This window comes from Capricornis sumatraensis, chromosome 6, assembly GCF_032405125.1.
Source record: "Capricornis sumatraensis isolate serow.1 chromosome 6, serow.2, whole genome shotgun sequence".
NCBI classification, from domain to species: domain Eukaryota; kingdom Metazoa; phylum Chordata; class Mammalia; order Artiodactyla; family Bovidae; genus Capricornis; species Capricornis sumatraensis.
The window spans coordinates 81664920-81688604 of record NC_091074.1 but is presented as its reverse complement, the minus strand read 5'-3'; the positions used below and the strand labels follow the sequence as shown (position 1 = coordinate 81688604).

The following is a 23685-nucleotide window of genomic DNA, read 5'->3' as shown; positions in this document are numbered from 1 at the left end:
ACTCTGAAGTGTGTGAAAGGTAGAAGGATAATGCAAACTACCAACTCTTTGCCTAAAACCAAAGGGAAGCAGCAGTAACAGTGGAGTCTTCTACACAATGCAGCAGACAGCTTAGCTCTTCTGTGGCTGAGCCCTACTTCCTGTCCTTCTAACTTCCCATCTCCTCTTTCCCCATCCTGTGTCTGTCTGTCTGAACCTCAGAAGCCACACTGGATTCTAGAAAACCACCCTCACCATGCCATCATCACAACCACTTATGTGATGGGACCAGACCCTGCAAATTCACAGTTCTTGTCCTAACAAGCCTCTGTGCTGTGTTCAGTCGCTCAGTCATGTCTGACTCTTTGTGACCCCATGGACTGTAGCCCACCAGATTCCTATGTCCGTGGGATTCTCGAGGCAAGAATACTGGAGTGGGTTGCCATGCCTTATTCCAGGGGATCTTCCCAACCCAGGGATCAAACCCAAATCCCCTACACTGCAGGCAGATTCTTTACCATCTGAGCCGTGAGGGAAGCTCACCATACGAGAAAAATCTGCCTCGCTTCCTACCTCATTCCTACCCCAATCTTCAGAGAGAATAAATGGATTCTCAGTTTTTTGCCTTGATTCCTCAATGTCAGTGGCCTAGAGATGTGTTTGTTGTGCTCTAGGCATCTGGATTAGAAATGTGGCAACACTGGAGTTCTATCAGGATTTAGGGTGGTAGTGAGAAGTCTGGGGTGGGGCGGCATTGGTCCACCCATGACCTGTGCTCTTCAGATGAGCCAGGAGCCCTGGATACTGTCCAACAGTCCACTTACAGGTTAACTGGGACACCCTGCCCCCCAGCCCGATCTAGTTGCAGAAACATACTAGAAGGCTTTCTGCACCTACAGTCGCCCTGACCTAATTCTTTGAAGGAATTTCAGCAACACCAGTAAGTCTCTCCCTCATTTTTCCCCAAGTCTGGCAATATTCAGAGCTTTGAAGAAAGAGCCATTTCATCAGCCTGGCTTCCTTTGATCTCTCATCGGCCCTGTGATGCACTTGTCTCCTCTGGAGCCAGGGCGTTCTGCATCCAGAGTCACTTTTTTTTTTTTTTAATCAATTTATTTTATCTGAGAGAATTTTACTAAGAAATAAATCGTTTTGCCTTTTTGAACCTGAGTTGAATTATGCATGCAGGCTAAGTTGTTTCAGTCGTATCTGACTCTTTGAGACCCTATGGACCAAAGCCCGCCAGGCTCCTTTGTCCATGGGATTCTCCAGCAAGAATATGGGAGTGGGTTGTCATGCCCTCCTCCAGGGGATATTTCCAACCCAGGGATAGTCTCCTGCACTGGCAGGCAGGCTCTTTGCCACTAGTGCCACCTGAGAAGCCCAGCTGAATTAGACGCTCTCCCTATTTATTCACAGTACCTATGAAAAGACACCATCTTTCACATATTAGGGTCTTGCTTCATGAGAAGCCACCAGGAATCAACAGTGTCTCATGTCACTTGGCTCTGTCACTAGTTGTATGACACGAGGTACATTATTTTCTCTGAATATCAGTTTTCTCAACTATAAAGCGAGCATTATGTTTCCTACGTTTAAAAAAGTGAGTGTGGGGTGCTCATGTAATTTTTAAGAGTTCTATAGTTTTTGACTTCCCTGGTGGCGTGGAGAATAAGAATCTGCCTGCCAACGCAGACGACAGGGGTTGGTCCAGTAAGATTCCACATGCTATGGAGCAATAAAGCCCACGTGCCACAACTACTGAGCCTGTGTGCTGTGACTAGAAGCACACGCACCTACAGCCTGTGCTCCCCAACAAGAGAGGACACCGCAAGAAGGCTGAGCATCGCAACCAAGAGTAGTAGCCCCTGCTCGCCCAACTAGAGAAAGCAAAGCAACAAAGACGCAGCACAGCCAAAAATAAAAATTATTTTAAAAAGAGTTCTATAGTTTTCAAAGTCAGTCATATATATATATATATTTCTTAATTAGAAAGAATAAACACTGCCTTGTCACCCTTAGAGGACTGTCATCAGAATTAAATAGGATGGCGCATACACAAGAGCATTGTAACTTTACAGAATGCAGAGTCACACATTTTGATTCTGGTGTCTGGGCACGTCTGAGCTCGTGCACTCAGCTGGCTGTTTTGAAACCACCCTGGTACAAAACTGAATATCCTAGTGCTTCCTAGATTTTTACTAGCATCGCTTCAGGAAGTAAACTGTGTTGATGTTTGCTCCAAGAGCCTTATGAGTAGGCAACTCACACTGCTCGGGCCTCCCCACCCATCTGGCAGAAGGCCATCCAGACTTACCCTCGTACATCTCCAGGATGTGAACCGTGTCTCCAACCTGCAAGGACAGCTCCACATCTTGAGAGGCGTTGTAGTTATAGATTGCTGGAAAGGAGAAGCAGAAGACAAAAATGATGGCATCGGTGGCACTTAAAATACAAGTCACCAAAGAGCACACCCAGGGAACCTCCCTAATGGTCCAGTGATTAAGAGTCCGCCTTCCAATGCAGGGGACACAGGTGCAGTCCTTGGTCAGGGATCTAAGGTCCCACACGCTACAGGACAACCGAGCCCGCGCACACCTGCTGATCCCTCTCACTCTAGAGCCTGTGCTTTGCAACAACAAGAATGGGCCACAACAAAGACCCAGCGCAGCCAAAATTAAAAATAAAATAAGCAACTTAAAAAAAGAGCACATACTTTAGTTACTGAACCAATTCTCCAACAAATAACCACCTCTTTAATCATTTCAGGTGAATCCCCCTCTGAAAAGCAGACAGCATCCTGCTGGATTCCCACTGCTGGCATTTTAGTCATTCCTCCATCCAACAAATTTTGGTTGGTTGCCTGATATGTTACACATATTGTGCTAGAGACTGGAGACAGAGTGTTGAGACCCTCAGATGCGGTACCTATACCAGGGATTTTTAATAGTATAGTATGGGAAGTGAGAGAGCAAATGTATCATTACAGACACAACTCCTTAATTAAAATGATAATATAAGAGTTATCAGCCTACAATACCACAGAGCTTCTGATCTCTTAGCCACAGGGCGAGCCATTTCCTGGCTTCCCTGAAGTAATTGGCAGCCAACTGTGAGTCCCATCAATCCCCCTGCCCAGTAAAAAACTAAACCCCAGTGGCTTCCTTGCACCCAGTTCTAGGCATCCTGTGCAAATGGGGCACCTTAGCACTTTCTCATCAAGGTGACCTCCATCAGCACAGCACTCAGGACTGGACCAGATTGTGAAAAAAACAGCAGGCTAACTCTTATAACCTCCAAAAGAAGGTGACAATCCAATTTTAAGCTGGGTAAGAGCTCTGAAGAGACATTTTACCACAGATTATATATGATGAATAATCAGAGCAAGAAAAGATATCCAACAACCATTAGTCATCAGGAAAATGCAAATTAAAACCACAAGGAGCTGCGATTTCACACCCACTAGAAAGGCTGTAACTTTTAAAAGGCAGACTTAGCAGGAATGTGGAGAAACTGGAACCCTTATGCATTACCAGTAGGAATGTAAAATGATATAACCTCCCAGTTTGACAGTTTCTTAAAAAGTTAAACATAAATTAACATGCAACCCAGCAATTCCACTCCTAGTTATTTACAAAGAGAAAGGGAAATATGTCAATACAACTTCATGCGAATATTCAAAGTCACTGTGGTAGGCAGAAAAATAGCCCCACAAAGATACACACATCAGATTTTGAAACGTGCGAGTGTTTCCGTAGGTAGCAAAAAACATAAGATAAAGAGGTTACTGTGGAAATTCAGGATGTAACCTAAACACAATCCTATGTATCCAGATAAGAGAGACAGAGGGAGTTTTAAGAGATTTACAGAAGAGAAGGCAACATGAGGTTGGAGGCACAGGGTGAAGTAACGTGACCTCAAGTCAAGGACTGGCACCACCACTGGAAGCTAGAAAGGACAAGGAACAGAATTCCCTGAGAGCCTCTAGAAGGAGCACCGGCGGCCAACACCTTGATTTTCGACGTCTGGCCTTCAGATCTGTGAGGGAAGAAAATCCTGTTGTTCAAGTCACCAAGCTGGTGGTCATTGGACCTTGTAAGGACACTAACAAGAAGCCAACACAGCAGCATTATTTGTAACAGCCAAACACTGGAAACAACTCATTCACTGAAGAATCAATGGATATGTAAAATATGGTCTGTCCACATAATGAAATCACTCAGCAATAAAAAAGAATAAAAGCGACCTTCCTGGTGATCCAGTAAGACTTCAGACTCCCAGTGCAGGGGGCCCGAGTTTGACCCCTGGTCGGGGAATTAGATCCCACATGCCACAGTGAATGATCCTGCATGCCACAACTGAGACTCAGTGCAGCCAAATAAATAGAAATGAATATTTTTTAAAAAGGATTGAACTATGGCTGATGCATGTCAATGTACGGCAAAAGCACTACAATACTGCAAAGTAATTTAGCCTCCAACTCAAATAAATAAATTTTTAAAAATAAATAAATAAACAAGGTATGAACTATGAACACACTGCAACTCAGATGACCTTCAGAGACATGCGAAACAAAAGTCATATGCACAAAATATATTAGGCTTCTATTTATCTGTAGTATCCAGAAGAAGCCAATGGCTGTCAACGGCACAGGGCACTTCATTGTTCCCTGGGGTTGAGGGTGTGAATGGTGACTGAGCACAACAGGCACAGGGAGCTTTAGGGAGAGACAGAAACATCCTAAAATGGGATTTGGTGGTGCTGATGGTCTCCAAACTCTGCATGTCTACTCAACATTAATGAACTATCTGCCTAAAATGGTGTGTTAGACTTCAGTAAACCTTTTTTTTTTTTTTTTTAAAGCAAATGTATTTCTTGCCCTCTCTCATAATGAGTGAGCTGCTTCCCTTCAGGGAGAAAAGAACCACCTTAGAAACTGGGTTCTATCCATGCACCTGAGGATCCAAGGAGCCCATGAGATTCCCCACCTCTGCAGCTCTGATGAACATGAGGCTGGTCACTCAATCCATTTGCCAGATCCCACAAGGGTCATTAAAAAGGCAAGAAAGGTAACCCTGCCATTGCCAGTCGTGAGCAGTAGCCATTGCCTACTGCTCTTTTCCTGAGCCGGCTATCCACCTGGTTCAGCAGACTGACTGTAGGCTCTGGCTTCCATCACAGTCTATCTCGGAAAGGAAGGAGCAAACCACCAGCCCCACATTTTCAAGTGGCCTCTTTAAAAGAAAAAAATTTAAACATTGTATTTTGTATCGGCATATAGCCGCTAACAATGTTGTGAGAGTTTCAGGTGGACAGCAAAGGGACTCAGCCATACATATACAGATACATATATCCATTCTCCCTGAGACTCCCCTCCCAGCCAGGCTGCCACATGACATGGAGCAGAGTTCCCTGTGCTGTACAGGAGGTCCCTGTTGGCTATCCATTTAATTTTTTTTTTAATAGGATTTTATTTATTTATTTTTTAAATTTTAAAATCTTTAATTCTTACATGTGTTCCCAAACATGAACCCCCCTCCCCTCCCTCCCCATAACATCTCTGTGGGTCATCCCCATGCACCAACCCCAAGTAAGCTGTATCCTGCATCAGACATGGACTGGCGATTCAATTCTTACATGATAGTATACATGATAGAATGCCATTCTCCCAAATCATCCCACCCTCTCCCTCTCCCTCTGAGTCCAAAAGTCCGTTATACACAGCTGTGTCTTTTTTCCTGTCTTGCATACAGGGTCGTCATTGCCATCTTTCTAAATTCCATATATATGTGTTAGTATACTGTATTGGTGTTTTTCTTTCTGGCTTACTTCACTCTGTATAATCGGCTCCAGTTTCATCCATCTCATCAGAACTGATTCAAATGAATTCTTTTTAATGGCTGAGTAATACTCCATTGTGTATATGTACCACAGCTTTCTTATCCATTCATCTGCTGATGGACATCTAGGTTGTTTCCATGTCCTGGCTATTATAAACAGTGCTGCGATGAACATTGGGGTACATGTGTCTCTTTCAATTCTGGTTTCCTCGGTGTGTATGCCCAGCAGTGGGATTGCTGGGTCATAAGGTAGTTCTATTTGCAATTTTTTAAGGAATCTCCACACTGTTCTCCATAGTGGCTGTACTAGTTTGCATTCCCACCAACAGTGTAGGAGGGTTCCCTGGCTATCCATTTAAAATGTAGTAGTGTATACATGTCCAAGCAGCCTCTCTTTTTAAAGAGAATCAATCAAATCTGTGTTCTTCTATAGCCTTGGCACAGACTCCTAGAGGTATGTTGGAGATGATCAACTTATTGAGCTTTTAGACTGTATTATGAATTCAGAACAAGGGCAGGCTGATGAAGTGGGCTGGGAGAAACTGTACGGAATTCAGCAGAAGGAGTTACTTCCCGGTTTCTAGAAGCTTACAAGGGCCACAAGGCCACAGCTCCTGTTCCACTGAAATTCACTTCCTTCATCTGACCGCTACTTGATTCAAATGTTTTGCCTACTAAGTATACCACTGGTTCTCTGTAGAAAATGTAGGTCTTCATCCCTAATTTCCCCGGGCCCCCATGCACTGTCTCCCCCTGGACTGGGTCCTTCCACTGGCCCCGCCAGCGGGTGGAATCAGGAAGTGGAGAGGCTGCTGTGTCACAGCGTGTTGTGTAATCCCCAAGCTTCACGTCTCCCTTGTTCTCAGTCACCAGGAAAGCAAGCAGAGGCGCCCCACGGCTGCACCTGGCACTGGAGCCCCAAGCTACAAACATGTACCAAGGACTGCTGCAAACACAGGGACACGCGCACACACACACACCACAGCCTACTGTTGTTATTTACTAGCTCAGCTGTGTCCAGTTCTTTGGGACCCCATGGAATGTAGCCTGCTGGGTTAGTCTATGGAATTTTCCAGGCAGGAATACTTGAGTGGGCTGCCATTTCCTTCTCCAGGGGAAGTTCCTGACCCAGGGATTGAATGCACCTCTCTTAAGTCTCCTGAATTAGCAGGAGGATTCTTTACCAAGGCGCCACCTTAAATCCTAGATTCCTAAGCCTGACAATCAAAGTGCTCCCCAAATTATCCTGGCCTTCATTATCCACTGCTGTTCATCATCTGCCAAATTGACCCTCTACTTCAGTTGAGACTCATAATCTCTCCTAAATTCTGTGCTCAACTCACAGTTTACCTCTATCTGGGGCAACAGTGTATCTTTTTCTTCCTCACACTGCAAAGCTCACATTCACAATGCAATTCCACAAATGATGAGTGACAGTGGTAAAGAATCTGCCTGCCAAGCAGGAGACACAGGTTCAATCCCTGGGTCGGGAAGATCCCTTGGAGAATGACATGGCAACACTCTACAGTATTCTTGCCTGGAACACCCCATGGACAGAGGAGTCTGGTGAGCTACAGTCCATGGGGTCACAAAGAATCAGACATGACTTAGCAACTCAACAGCAACAACAATCACCCTGCAAGGATCTCATTATTCTCCATCATCCCACAAGTTTTCTTTCCAACACAGTTTGGATTTTTAATCACAGGCAATCTTGTGTTATCATCTGCCACAAAGCAGAAGGTAAACCCCTCATGAATGGGGACCTGGTTACACATTATTTTGTCTTTCACATTCCAAAGCACTGGATGAGGCCCAAACAAAGTGCTCAAGGCACAAGAGGGGCTTTTATGAGACCCATCCATCAAAATTCAGTTATTCACCACTTCTTCCCCCAACTTCCAGATTATTTCCCTGCTTCCCCCAGAAGCAGCAGTTACTGTCTCCCACCACTCAAGAAAGGGGTATCCAATCACTCTCTCATGTTTTTTATTTGCAAATTATACAAGACAATCTATCTTTCCAACATAAGCCTTCAAAGAGCTTCACTTGGGAAACAGTCTTCAACAAAGCCTTCGGCTGGAATGACAAGTCACCAGTCACACTTATGCTGTCTGTTTCATGTCTTCTGACTAAAGTACTAACAAGATTTCCAATCACTTACAATGACCTCTATTCATGCCAAGTCCGCACTTTTGAACCATGCCCTTCCCGCACCCTCTTTAATACACTTCATTTCCGTTGCAGTTTATGGTTTCACTTCCATACGGAATGCAGTCATTGTATGGAGTGGCTGCCAATTACCATATTTTTTAATGAGGAAACAGAGACTCAAAGGGTCAGCACCTTGCTCTGAGGAACCCAGCTTTATGAGCAGCAAAGCTGTTACTAATACGGCCCAACGAGGACCTGTTCATCCCATTTTACCAGACTGGTCCATGATGACAAAGAGATGCCCTGGAAGAGCCTATGAGCAAAGAAAAGAGCCTGACAGAGTCTCAGTATGTTGTCTGCCTTATGTGTGTGCGTGCTCAATCACTCAGTGTATCCAACTCTTAGAATTCTCTCACTGCTGGCTCAGCAATAAAAAGAAAAAAAAAAATTCAGCCTGCCAATGCAGGAGACAGGTTCGATCCCGGAGCAACTAAGCCTGTGTGCCACAACTACTGAGCCTGTGCTCCAGAGCCTGGGAGCTGCAACTACTGAACCCATGTTCCCTACAGCCCATGCTCCACAGGAGAAGCTGCTGCAATGAGAAGCCCATGCACTGTAACTAGCAAGTAGCCTGCTCGCCACAACTAGAGGAAAGCCCATGCAGCAACAAAGACCAGAATTCTTTGGTCTTTGGCTTTTGCACAGCCAAAAACTTTATTCCCTCATCCATTAAGACTCCAACTTCCTCCAACAAGCTTTACCATAGGAACCGGTGATTGGCGATCCTGTTGTCTGTTCACCGGATGCTATTTCAGGCATACAACTAACACACTCTCAGTGGATTGTGTTTCTCCCTGGAATGTGAATAGCTACAGAGGAAGACAGAGTAAGGAGAAATAAAGGAAACCTTCTGGACTGAACCAAACAGACTCAGTTATACCAGTGACACAAGCATGACCTGGTTCATCTAGGGCCTCAGTTTCCCATCTGTAGACTAGGCATTGGACCAGATCTCACTAAGAGTCCCTGTGGCTGCAAGCCCCCTGATTCACAAGGTTACGATAAGAGGCAAGACAAACAATTTGTGTCCTTTCGAATCAGCAGGCACCACCACAATCTCTTGTTTTGTCTGAGGAAATTAAACAAGAACTGTGAGTTGCTGTGTATGAACTGACTTGCTAGCTGCTGTGAAAGACGAGCTCCTGGAATTCTGCCCTAAACAGCTTACTGTTTATGTCGCTAAAGTATAATTTTGTAGAGCCAACTAGACAAGATGGTATGTCTACAAATGTAAAACAGTTTGCATTTTACCACATCTTTGATTTGGCCTGGCCTTTTCTTTTGAACCAGACTTTTGAGAGACAGAGAAAAAGAGAAGAAATTTGAGGTCTTAGGATTGCTGCTGTTGTTCAGCTGCTGAGTCGTATATGACTCTGTGTGACCCCATAGACTGCAGCAAGCCAGGCTTCCCTGTCCTCACTCTCTCCCGGAGTTTGCTCAAACCCACGTCGACTGAGTCAGTGATGCCATTCAACCATCTCGTCCTCTTGCCTCCCCTTCTCCGCCTGCCTTCAATCTTTCCCAGCATCAGGGTCTTTTCCAATGAGTCAGCTCTTCGCATCAGGGGGCCAAAGTATTAGAGCTTCAGCATCAGTCCATCCCGTGAATATTCAGGGTTGATTTCCTTTAGGATTGACTGATTTTAGGATCATGCAACAAAAAACCAATAGAATAGGCTGACAGGTGCCAATATGAGGACTGATTCTGACAACGAAAAGTTGATGGATTACTAGTATTTAACCTTTTCGATAAATTAGGTTCTTTCATGAACCCTCAAATTACAACCCCCAAAGAATAACTGAAACCTGACATGGTCTATTATAGTGTTTGGCAGTGTGTGTCAAAGAAAGAGCCAACAAACACAGAACAAGCTCCCAATCTGAGCTGTCTGCTGCTCCAGAATATTAACAAGATGATCAAACTTCATCATTTTCATTTTCATCTTGATCTGCCTACTGTCAGCTGTTAGAACGATAGACTCTGGACTTTCCTGGTGGTCCAGTAGTGAAGACTCTGCCCTTCCATTGCAAGGGGTATGCATTCAACTCCTGGTCTGGGAATTAAGATCCTATAAGCCACACAGAATGGCCAAAAGAAAAAAGAGACTAAAAAGGTCGAAGAATTGATGCTTTCAAGCTGTGGTGCTGGAGAAGACTCTTGAGAGTCCCCTGAACTGCAAGGAGATAAAACCAGTCAATCATAAAGGAAATCAGTCCTGAATATTCATTGGAAGCACTGATGCTGAAGCTCCAATACTTTGGCCACCTGATACAAACAGCCAACTCACTGGAAAAGACCCTGACACTGGGAAAGACTGAGGGCATGAGAAGGGGGCGACAGAGGATGAGATGGTTGGTTGGCATCATTAATTCAATGGACAGGAGTTTCAGCAAACTCTGGGAGATGGTGAAGGACAGGCAAGCCTGGCATGCTGCAGTCCATGGGGCTGCAAAGAGTTGGACATGACTGAGCAACTGCACAACAAACATAAAGAAGGAAAGCTAAAGCAAGGCAATTCAAAATTGTAAAATAGAAAGTCTTTGTTCTACAAACACTGGGAGCTTTACCCCACAGCTCCTCTAAGTAAGAAATCGATGTACCAGTATATTGTTCCAAAGAGGAGAATGCAGCAGAACCTGGAGGAAGATAACAAGTGCTGGCAGACACAGCAGTCACCTGCTCCTTTCCCCTTTCTGGCCCTGTCTGGCTTCCCACTTGGGGCATGGTGGCAGCCCTATCCTCAAAGATGGATACAACCACCCTCACCAATAGGACAGTGGAAGTCATTCAGTGAGAACTGGGAAATCAGGAAGAACTGTAGAGGTAATAGAAAAAGCTACCCTCAGCAGTTCTCCCAGGTAAAGTTAAGACAATAAAAGGCAGGTGTCCTTAAGGACAGCAAACCCATTTTATTTCAGGCAGCTAAATACAAAGCTTGCTCCTTGGAAGGAAAGCTATGACAAATCCAGGCAGTGTATTAAAAAGCAGAGACATCATTTTCCCAACAAAGGTCCATATAGTCAAAGCTATAGTTTCTCCAGTAATCATGTACAGATGTGTCAGAGTCGGACCATAAAGAAAGCTGAGCACCAAAGCATTGATGCTTTTGAATTGTGGTGCTGGAGATGACTCTTCAGAGTCCCTTGGACTTGCAAGGAGATCCAACCAGGCCATTCTAAAGGAAATCAACCCAGAATATTCATTGAAGGACTGATGTTGAAGCTCTAATACTTTGGCCACCTGATGTGAAGAGCCAACTCATTGGGAAAGACTGAAGGCAAAAGGAGAAGGGGTGGCAGAAAATGAGATGGTTGGATGACCTCACTAACTCAATGGAGATGAACAAACTCCAGAAGATGATGGAGGGAAGCTGCAGTACATGAGGTCACAAAGAGTCAGACATGACTTAGCAACTGCATAACAACAACAAAAGTACAAAGCTCTCCTAAGAAACAGCAAGAGAGTCTGGGAATAGCTTAGTATTTTAGCCATCTTCTTGCTGCCCTTTCCAAGCATTTCTGTAGGGATTCAACTGAGGACTCAGGGTGTTACTGACAACACCAAGGATGCCGCAATCGTGGCCTCACATGTACTCTCTACCTGGGAGTAGCACTAGAGATACACATTCTAATGTCACCACGCTTACACTTCTACTAGCTGCTATTCTTTTCAGCTGACTTGTCTAGATGAGAAAAGTAAGAGACAAAAAAAAAAAAAAAAAAAAAACAGAGGGCAACTAAGGAAGGACTGTAATCAGGAAGTAAAAAAAAAAAAAAAAAATTTAACATATTAACAAGACCAGAACATCTTTCCTTAATTGGATACGGCATTATCATCAGGTTCTTCTCAGTTCAGTCGCTCAGTCGTGTCCAACTCTTTGCGACCCCATGAATTGCAGCATGCCAGGCCTCCCTGTCCATCACCAACTCCCAGAGATCACTCAAACTCATGTCCATCGAGTTGGTGATGCCATCCAGCCATCTCATCCTCTGTCATCCCCTTCTCCTCCTGCCCCCAATCTCTCCCAGCATCAGTCTTTTCCAATGAGTCAACTCTTCGCATGAGGTGGCCAAAGTACTGAAGTTTCAGCTTCAGTATTAGTCCTTCCAATGAATACTCAGGACTAATTTCCTTTAGAATGGACTGGTTGGATCTCCTTGCAGTCCAAGGGACTCTCAAGAGTTTTCTCCAGCACCACAGTTCAAAAGCATAAATTCTTCAGCACTCAGCTTTCTTCACAGTCCAACTCTCACATCCATATACATGACTACTGGAAAAAACATAGCCTTGACTAGACAGACCTTTGTTGGCAAAGTAATGTCTCTGTTTTTCAATAGGCTGTCTAGGTTGGTCATAACTTTCCTTCCAAGGAGTAAGCGTCTTTTAATCTCATGGCTGCAACCACCATCTGCAGTGATTTTGGAGGCCAAAAAAATAAAGTCTGACACTGTTTCCACTGTTTGCCCATCTATTTCCCATGAAGTGATGGGATCGGATGCCATGATCTTCGTTTTCTCAATGTTGAGCTTTAAGCCAACTTTTTCACTTTCCTCTTTCACTTTCATCAAAAGGGTTTTTAGTTCCTCTTCACTTTCTGCCATAAGGGTGGTGTCATCTACATATCTGAGGTTATTGAGATTTCTCCCAGCAATCTTGATTCCAGCCTGTGCTTCTTCCAGCCCAGTGTTTCTCATCATGTACTCGGAGGTGGGGTAATTCCTCTCGGCCGCTGCCCCTGACCTTGGGCAAGGGGTAGCTCCTCTCGGCCACGCTTCTGCACGGTCCTCAGATTCTTCTAGGTATACGTTATTCTTAAACAAAGATGAAAGTGAAAAAGAGCAAGTGAAAGTCAGTCATGTCTGACTCTGAGACCCCATGGACTATACAGTCCATGGAATTCTCCAGGCCAGAATACTGGAGTAGGTAGCCTTTTCCTTCTCCAGGGGATCTTCCCAACCCAGAGATCAAACCCAGTTCTCCCACATTGCAGGTGGATTCTTTACCAGCTGAGCCACAAGGGAAGCCCAAGAATCCTGTCATAGGTAGCCTATCCCTTCTCCAGCGGATCTTCCCAACCCAGGAATCAAACCTGGGTCTCCTGCACTGCAGGCAGATTCTTTACCAACTGAGCTATCAGAGTAGTCAAAAACACACACAAAAAATGTTACAGATGAACTTCTTTGCAAAGAAGAAATAGAGATGCAAATGAAGAGGACAAATGTATGACTACAGAGAAGAAAGTGGTGGAGGCTGCAGGAACTGTGAGACTGGGATTGGCACTTACACACTATTGATACTGTGTATAAAACAGAGAACTAAATGCAGTACTTGGATGCAATCTCAGAAACGACAGAAAGATCTCTGTTCGTCTCCACGGCAAACCATTCAATATCACAGTTATCCAAGTCTATGCCCCAACCAGTAATGCTGAAGAAGCTGAAGTTGAACGGTTTTACGAAGACCTACAAGACCTTGTAGAACTAACACCCAAAAAAGATGTCCTTTTCATTATAGGGGACTGGAATGCAAAAGTAGGAAGTCAAGAAACACCTGGAGTAACAGGCAAATTTGGCCTTGGAATGCGGAATGAAGCAGGGCAAAGACTAATAGAGTTTTGCCAAGAAAATGCACTGGTCATAGCAAACACCCTCTTCCAACAACACAAGAGAAGACTCTACACATGGACATCACCAGATGGTCAACACTGAAATCAGATTGATTATATTCTTTGCAGCAAAAGATGGAGAAGTTCTATACAGTCAACAAAAACAAGACCAACAGCTGACTGTGGCTCAGATCATGAACTCCTTATTACCAAATTCAGACTGAAATTGAAGAAAGTAGGGAAAACCACTAGACCATTCAGGTATGATCTAAATCAAATCCCTTATGATTATACAGTGGAAGTGAGAAATAGATTTAAGGGTCTAGATCTGATAGATAGAGTGCCTAATAAACTATGGAATGAGGTTCGTGACACTGTACAGGAGACAGGGATCAAGACCATCCCCATGGAAAAGAAATGCAAAAAAGCAAAATGGCTGTCTGGGGAGGCCTTACAAGTAGCTGTGAAAAGAAGAGAGGCGAAAAGCATAGGAGAAAAGGAAAGATATAAGCATCTGAATGCAGAGTTCCAAAGAATAGCAAGAAGAGATAAGAAAGCCTTCTTCAGGGATCAATGCAAAGAAATAGAGGAAAACAACAGAATGGGAAAGACTAGAGATCTCTTCAAGAAAACTAGAGATACCAAGGGAACATTTCATGCCAAGATGGGCTCGATAAAGGACAGAAATGGTATGGACCTAACAGAAGTAGAAGATATTAAGAAGAGGTGGCAAGAAGACACAGAAGAACTGTACAAAAAAGATGATCACGACCCAGATAATCATGATGATGTGATCACTAATCTAGAGCCAGACATCTTGGAGTGTGAAGTCAAGTGGGCCTTAGGAAGCATCACTACGAACAAAGCTAGTGGAGGTGATGGAATTCCAGTTGAGCTGTTTCAAATCCTGAAAGATGATGCTGTGAAAGTGCTGCACTCAATATGCCAGCAAATTTGGAAAACTCAGCAGTGGCCACAGGACTGGAAAAGGTCAGTTTTCATTCCAATCCCAAAGAAAGGCAATGCCAAAGAATACTCAAACTACCTCACAATTGCACTCATCTCACATGCTAGTAAAGTAATGCTCAAAATTCTCCAAGCCAGGCTTCAGCAATATGTGAACCTGATGTTCAAGCTGGTTTTAGAAAAGGTAGAGGAAACAGTGGTCAAATTGCCAACATCCGCTGGATCATGGGAAAAGCAAGAGAGTTCCAGAAAAACATCTATTTCTGCTTTATTGACTATGCCAAAGCCTTTGTGTGGATCACAATAAACTGTAGAAAATTCTGAAAGAGATGGGAATACCAGACCACCTGACCTGCCTCTTGAGAAATCTGTATGCAGGTCAGGAAGCAACAGTTGGAACTGGACATGGAACAACAAACTGGTTCCAAATAGGAAAAGGAGTACGTCAAGGCTGTATATTGTCACCCTGCTTATTTAACTTCTCTGCAGAGCACATCATGAGAAACGCTGGGCTGGAAGAAACACAAGCTGGAATCAAGATTGCCGGGAAAAATATCAATAACCTCAGATATGTAGATGACACGACCCTTATGGCAGAAAGTGAAGAGGAACTAAAAAGCCTCTTGATGAAAGTGAAAGAGGAGAGCGGAAAAGTTGGCTTAAAGCTCAACATTCAGAAAACGAAGATCATGGTATCTTGTCCCATCACTTCATGGGAAATAGATGGGGAAACAGTGTCAGACTTTATTTTTGGGGGCTCCAAAATCACTGCAGATGGTGATTGCAGCCATGAAATTAAAAGACACTTACTCCTTGGATGAAAAGTTATGACCAACCTAGATAGCATATTCAAAAGCAGAGACATTACTTTCCCGACTAAGTTCTGTCTAGTCAAGGCTATGGTTTTTCCTGTGGTCATGTATGGATGTGAGAGTTGGACTGTGAAGAAGGCTGAGAGCCGAAGAATTGATGCTTTTGAACTGTGGTGTTGGAGAAGACTCTTGAGAGTCCCTTGGACTACAAGGAGATCCAACCAGTCCATTCTGAAGGAGATCAGCCGTGGGATTTCTTTGGAAGGACTGATGCTAAAGCTGAAGCTCCAGTATTTTGGCCACCTCATGCGAAGAGTTGACTCACTGGAAAAGACTCTGATGCTGGGAGGGATTGGGGGCAGGCGGAGAAGGGGATGACAGAGGATGAGATGCATGGATGGCATCACGGACTCGATGGACGTGAGTTTGAGTGAACTCCGGGAGACCGTGATGGACAGGGAGGCCTGGCGTACTGCAATTCATGGGGTCGCAAAGAGTCGGACACAACTGAGCGACTGAACTGAACTGAACTGAACACAGGTAACTCTACTTAATGCCCTATGGTAACCTGAACTGTAAAGAAGTCCAAAACAGAGGGCATATATGGAGTAGGAAATGGCAAACCACTCCAGCATTCTTGCCTGGAAAATTCCATGGACAGAGAAGCCTGTCAGGCCTCAGACTCCCATGGGGTTGCAAACAGTCAGACACGACTTCGCACACACATATATGTATATGTACAGCAGATTCATTTTGGTGTACAGTAGTAATTAACACAACATTGTAAAGCAACTATACTCCAATAAAAATTAATTTAAAAAATAAAATAGAAATGAGACAGATTGAAGATAAAAAATGGTCAGATCTAAGATTGGGCCCAGGGATCGAACCCAGGTCTCCTGCATTACAGGCAGATTCATTACTGTCTAATCTATTAGGGAAGACCAAGAATACTGGAGTAGGTAGCCTATCCCTTCTCCAGAGGAATCTTCCTGACCCAGGAATTGAACCTGCATTGCAGGTGAATTCTTTACTAGCTGAGCTACCAGGGAAGCACAAAATTTAATTAAAAAAATAAAATAGAAATGAGACAGAAGATAAAAAATGGTCACGTCTAAGACTGGGCTGAGCTGCGACATCTATCTTTCAGACAGAAATCATAACTGAGGAATAGAGACGCTAAGATAAAAGCCACCAATTATTGCAGAATCTAGAACAAGCATCTTGACATAATAGTGAAAAACGTTGGTAACTATTTTCTCCATGTGTACATGAATTTGAGACAAAACACAATTCACTGGGGAACCCCAGCCGGCTGGAAAACCCATTAATTTAAAACCATCAACCTGAACATGCAAATATAACAGCAGCAGCTTTGGTCCCGGGCTTATGTCTCTGCAGGGCCTGTTCCAAGACGAGCTCAGTCAGTCTACTTTACCCTATATCCCACTTTCAAGAGGGTCTCGGAACACTTGGACTGCAAGGAGATCAAACCAGTCAATCTTAAAGGAAATCAACCCTGAATATTCATCAGAAGGACTGCTGCTGAAGTTGAAGCTCCAATACTTTGGCTACCTGATGCAAAGAGCCAACACACCGGAAAAGACCCTGATGCTGGGAAAGATTCAAGGCAGGAGGAGGAGGCGGCAACAGAGGATGAGATGGTTGGATGGCATCATCAACTCAATGGACCTGAGTTTGAGCAGACTCCAGGAAGATAGTGAAGGACAGGGAAGCCTGGCGTGCTGCAGTCCATGGGGTCACAAAGAGTCAGAGAGGACTGAGCAACTAAACAACAAAAGAATGAAAGCCCAGCTTTTCTATTACATAATGGGGAAAGCACCGGGAACAAACAGAATGTGGGCACACGTGGCCGGGAGGGAAGGGAAAATCAGAAGAGCAAAGAGCTGAGGAGAGAGCCAGACACTGAAGAGATGTGGGGAGCCTCCTTTCATAAATAAAGAAACGGGCACTGGTTGTGTGAGGGACCAAGGTGACACTGAACTACAGTCAGGCTACTGAAGGTACTTTCCACAGCTTGGCCAAAAATCTACCATTCTGTACTCTTAGGCAAGTCATTTAATCTTATGGCTTCAGCTTCCTCATCAATACAGTGACATTTATAAACTGGTATTTTGCTTACCTCTTAGATGTTGAAGCTGAAATTCTAATACTTTGGCCACCTGATGCAAAGAGCTGACTCATTTGAAAAGACCCTGATGCTGGGAAAGATTGAGGGCAGGAGGAGAAGGGGACAACAGAGGATGAGATGGTTGGATGGCATCACCGACTCAATGGACATGAGTTTGAGTAAACTCCGGGAGTTGGTGATGGACAGGGAGGCCTGGAGTGCTGTGGTCCACGGGGTCATGAAGAGTAGGACACAACCGAGTGACTGAACTGAACTAGAGTTGTTTTAAGAGTAAAATGTGGTGGTGGTTTAGTCACTCTGATGTGTCCTACTCTTGCAACCCCATGGACTGTAGCCTGCCAGGCTCCTCTGTTCATGGGATTTTCCAGGCAAGAATACTGGAGTGGTGGCCATTTCCTTCTTCAAGGTATCTTTCTGACCCAGAGATCAAACCCAGGTCTCCTGCATTGCGTGAATTCTTTACTGACTGAAGCACCAGGGAAGCCCCATGAATAAGAAACATAAAAGCAAGTAACTGTTGGAATGTTTTCAGAATTAAGATTTTTCAGCATCACAGAAAGACAAGTATGAAATAAAAAAAGATACATAACTTTGGACTAATTTTGAACTGGCAATTCAGTATGTGTTTAGAATACTTCCCTCTCTTGAAAAATACATATTCATTTCAACTTGTGGCCAAAGTGGACCAGAGAACACATCAGGAATCAGATGCTACTATCCTGTCTTAAACGTATAAAATAACGAAAAGGGGGAAGGGGAGGGTGGGATGAATTGGAAAGTAGCACTGATATATATACACTGTCAGATCTAAAATAGATAGCAGGTGGGAACCTGCTATTTAGCACAGGAAGCTCAGCCTGGTACTCTGAGATGACCAAGAAGGGTGGGATGGGAGTTGGGAGGGAAGTTCAAGTTGGAGGGGACATATGTATATATATGACTGATTCACTTCATGATGGTTTAGTTGCTAAGTCATGTCCAGCTCTTGTGATCCCATGGTCTGAGCCCAGCAGGCTCCTCTGTCCATGGGATTCTCTAAGCAAGAATACTGAAGTGGGTTTCCACTTCCTTCTCCAGACTCACTTCATAGTACAGCAGAAACTAACACAACTAACACAAGTGAAGCAGTTATACTCCAATTAAAAAAAAAGAAAAAATACGATACAGTGGTTTTTCAGACATTGAACAGCAATGCAATGCAGGAGAATAATGCTATTACACATGAGGAGATAAAGGAAATCTACAGTTGCACCTCCAGGCAGAAGTTCAGGGAGGAGAAATCCAAACAGCACAGTAGTCACCTTGAGATGTGAGGAGAAGGTTGAGAATTCAGGGAGGTCAAGGTAAGAAGAAAGTACAAGGCAGAGAATCCAAGAGGTGAGGGCTGCAGCAATTTCCCTGTTAGCTTAGTTGATTACCAATCAGCATGTGAAGAAAATTCCCAAGGGCAAGGGAAAGAAATACTGGGAAAGAGCAGGAGTAATAATTCCCAAGCCTCACAGAGGGCTGGGAATAGTTTCCATTCTCCACAACCAGAGTTGAGAAATGTTGGGATAACACGGCCATTGGCTTGAGTACTCAGAAGAGTAACTGCCTTGGTCCTCAGAAGGACCATTTTGCCTGTGCTGGTCTCACCTGATAAAGATGAACTGCACATCTAGAAAGAATAACATTTCCTCATAACTCCATCCAACAACAAGGCTTCAACTCTCAACAAGATAAAACTTACAATGTTTGACATCTAGTTCAAGATTACCATGCATGCGAGGGAGAAAAATACTTACTATTATTAGGAGAAAAATGAATCAGAGAAAAAGACCTAGCAGTGATGTAGATCAGGTAACAGAACAGATCCCAGTTAACTGAAAAAGAGTCAGATCATAACAAAGCATGTTCTTTGATGACAATGGAATTAAATTCAAACTCAGTAACAAAGACATTTAGAAAACCCCAAGATACTGGGCTTCGCAAGTAGAGCTAGTGGTAAAGAACCCGCCTGCCAATGCAGGAGACGTAAGAGACACAAGTGTGATCCCTGGTCAGGAAGATCTCCTGGGGGAGGGCAGGGCAACCCACCCTGATATTTTTGCCTGCAGAATCCCAAGGATAAGAGGAGCCTGGTGGGATACAGTACATACTGTTGCAGAGGTCAGACACGACTGAAGCAACTTAGCATGCACACAAAGTGTTTGGAAACTAAATAAAACATCTCTAAAAAAAAAAAAAAAGATGATATTAACAAGAGGTGGCAAAAATACACAGAAAAACTGTACACAAAATATCTTCATGACCCAAATAACCACGATGGTGTGATCACTCACCTAGAGCCAAACATCTTGGAATGCAAGTGGGCCTTAGGAAGCATTACCATGAACAAAGCTAGTGAAGATGACGGAATTCCAGTTGAGCTATTTCAAATCCTGAAAGATGATGCTGTGAAAGTGCTGCACTCAATATGCCAGCAAATTTGGAAAACTCAGCAGTGGCCACAGGACTGGAAAAGGTCAGTTTTCATTCCAATCCCTAAAAAAGGCAATACCAAAGAATGCTCAAACTACTGCACAATTGCACTCATCTCATGAGCTAGCAAAGTAATGCTCAAAATTCTCCAAGCCAGGCTTCAAAAGTATGTGAACGGTGAACTTCCAGATGTTCAAACTGGATTTAGAAAAGGCAGAGAAACCAGAGATCAAATTGCCAACATCCACTGGATCACTGAAAAAGCAATAGAGTTCCATAAAACCATTTACTTCTGCTTTATTGACTATACCAAAGTCTTTGACTGTGTAGATCACAACAAACTGTGGGAAATTCTTAATTAGATAGGATATACCAGATCACCTGACCTTCCTCCTGAGAAATCTGTATGCAGGTCAAGAAGCAACAGTTAGAACTGGACATGGAACAACAGACTGGTTCCAAATTGGGAAAGGAGTACATCAAGGCTGTATATTGTTACCTTGCTTATTTAACTTCTATGCAGAGTACATCATGAGAAATGCTGGGCTGGATGAAGCATAAGCTGGAATCAAGATTGCCAGGAGAAATATCAATAACCTCAGATATGCAGATGACATCATCCTTTTGGCAAAAGCAAAGAAAAACTAAAGAGCCTCTTAATGAAAGTGAAAGAGGAGAGTGAAAGAGGAGAGTGAAAAAGTTGGCTTAAAACTCAGCATTCAAAAAACTAAGATCATGGCATCTAGTCCTATCACTTCATGGCAAATAGATGGGGAAACAAATGGAAACAGTGAGACACTATTTTTGGGGCTCCAAAATCACTGCAGATGATGACTGCAGCCATAAAATTAAAAGATGCTTGCTCCTTGGAAAAAAGCCATGACCAAAAGTAGAGACATTACTTTGCCAACAAAGGTTCATCTAGTCAAGGCTGTGGTTTTCCCAGTAGTCATGTATGGATGTGAGAGTTGGACTATAAAGCTGAGTGCTAATGCTTTTGAACTGTGGTGTTGGAATAGACTCTTGAGAGTCCCTTGGACCACAAGGAGATCCAACCAGTCCATCATAAAGGAAATCAGTCCTCATTATTCATTGGAAGGACTGATGTTGAAGCTGAAACTCCAATATTTTGGCCACCTGATGTGAAGAACCGACTCCTTGGAAAAGACACTGATGCTGGGAAAAACTGAAGGCAGGAGGAGAAGAGGACAGTAGAAGACGAGATGGCTGGATGGCATCACTGACTCTATAGACATGAGTTTGAGTAAATTCCAGGAGTTGGTGATGGACAGGGAAGCATGGCGTACTGCAGTCCATAGGGTCACAAAGAGTCGGAAACATCTGAGCAATTGAAGTGAATGCATTTCTTCATTTTCCTTTCAATGGACATTGGGTTAATTCCCATTTTTGCTGTCACAAATACTGTTGTGAAAGACTGTGAACATACTTATATATATATGTATATACATCTGGTACACTTGTGCAAGAGTTTTTCTGGGACAGTGGGTTTAAAATTGTCTGACCTGTAATCTATAGGAAGAAGTGAACTTCACATCATAACCCAATAATCTCAGCTTGCTTGTTGTAGTATAAAGAAATGCAATTTTTTTTAATATTGACCAAAACTGGATCCTAGAAATTTCTTGCATGCTCAGTGGCTTCAGTCGTGTCCAACTCTTTGCAACCAATTGGAATGTAGCCTGCCAGGCTCCTCTTCTCCTTGAGATTCTCCAGGCAAGAATAATGGAATGGGTTGCCATGTCCTCCTCCAGGGAATTTTCCCAACCCAGGGATTGAATCCGCGTCTCCTGCATTTCATGTGGGTTCTTTAATCACTGAGCCACCTGGGAAGAAGCCCCCAAACCTCCTTAACCTCATTCATTAGTTCTAGAAATTTTTGTAGCGATCTTAAAATTTTCTGTATAGGTGATCCTGTCATTTGCTAACAAACACAGCTTTAGGAGATACTTCCTCATTAGTAAGGTTTTTTTTTTTTTTTCCTCCTTATTGCACTAGCTAGAACCACCTTGAAAATGTAGAATGGAGAAGCAGATATCTTTGCCTTGTTACCAGTATTAGGGAAGCAGACTTAATGTTTGATTCAGTATGATGTTTGCTGTAGGTAAATCACATGTGGTTCTTATCAGGTTGAAGATATTTGCAATTTGCAAACATTGTTTATCATCAGTGGATATCAGATTTTATCAAATGCCTTTCCTGCATCTGTAGAGATGATCTTTTTTTTTTCCTCTTAATGTGGTGGATCACATTGAGTTTTCAATGGTTCTGGAGCTACTTCAGTTCAGTCGCTCAGTTCTATCCGACTCTGCAACCCCATGAATTGCAGCAGGCCAGGCCTCCTTGTCCATCACCAACTCCCGGAGTTCACTCAAACTCATGTCCATCGAGTCAGTGATGCCATCCAGCCATCTCATCCTCTGTCGTCCCCTTCTCCGCCTGCCCCCAATCCCTCCCAGCATCAGAGTCTTTTCCAATGAGTCAACTCTTTGCATGAGGTGGCCAAAGTACTGGAGTTTCAGCTTTAGCATCATTCCTTCCAAAGAAATCCCAGGGCTGATCTCCTTCAGAATGGACTGGCTGGATCTCCTTGCAGTCCAAGGGACTCTCCAGAGTCTTCTCCAACACCACAGTTCAAAAACATCAATTCTTCAGCACTCAGCCTTCTTCACAGTCCAACTCTCACATCCATACATGACCACTGGAAAAACCATAGCCTTGACTAGATGGACCTTTGTTGGCCAAGTAATGTATCTGCTTTTCAATATGCTGTCTAGGTTGGTCATAACTTTCCTTCCAAGGAGTAAGCATCTTTTAATTTCATGGCTGCAGTCACCATCTGCAGTGATTTGGGAGCCCCCAAAAATAAAGTCTGACACTGTTTCCACTGTTTCCCCATCTATTTTCCCATGAAGTGATGGGACCAGATGCCATAATCTTCGTTTTTCTGAATGTTGAGCTTTAAGCCAACTTTTCCACTCTCCTCTTTCACTTTCATCAAGAGGCTTTTTAGTTCCTCTTCACTTTCTGCCATAAGGGTGGTATCTCGTGCATATCTGAGGTGATTGAGATTTCTCCCAGCAATCTTGATTCCAGCTTGTGCTTCCTCCAGCCCAGTGTTTCTCTTGATGTACTCTGCATAGAAGTTAAATAAGCAGGGGGACAATATACAGCCTTGACATATTCCTTTTCCTATTTGGAACCAGTCTGTTGTTCCATGTCCAGTTCTAACTGTTGCTTCCTGACCTGCATATAGGTTTCTCAAGAGGCAAGTCAGGTGGTCTGGTATTCCCATCTCTTTCAGAACTTTCCACATTTTATTGTGATCCACACAGTCAAGGCTTTGGCATAGTCAATAAACCAGAAATAGATGTGTTTCTGGAACTCTCTTGCTTTTTCAATGATCCAGCCGATGTTGGCAATTTGATCTCTGGTTCCTCTGCCTTTTCTAAAACCAGCTTGAACATCTGGAAGTTCATGGTTCATGTATTGCTGAAGCCTGGATTCGAGAATTTTGAGCATTACTTTACTAGTGTGTGAGATGAGTTCAATTGTGAGGCAGTCTGAGCATTCTTTGGTATTGCTTTTCTTTGGGATTGGAATGAAAACTGACCTTTTCCAGTCCTGATGAGTTTTCCA

The 23685-nt window shown here is 43.6% G+C and overlaps 1 protein-coding gene across 1 annotated transcript in view; it reads right to left on the bottom strand.

Annotated features, from left to right (window-relative positions):
* DOCK5 (dedicator of cytokinesis 5) overlaps positions 1–23685 on the bottom strand; it is a 278523-nt gene that overhangs the window by 195708 nt on the left and 59130 nt on the right. Inside the window, exon 4 of the mRNA XM_068973628.1 lies at positions 2297–2380. Within this exon, the coding sequence (XP_068829729.1) occupies positions 2297–2380 (84 nt within the window). The remainder of the gene's footprint in view (positions 1–2296; positions 2381–23685) is intronic.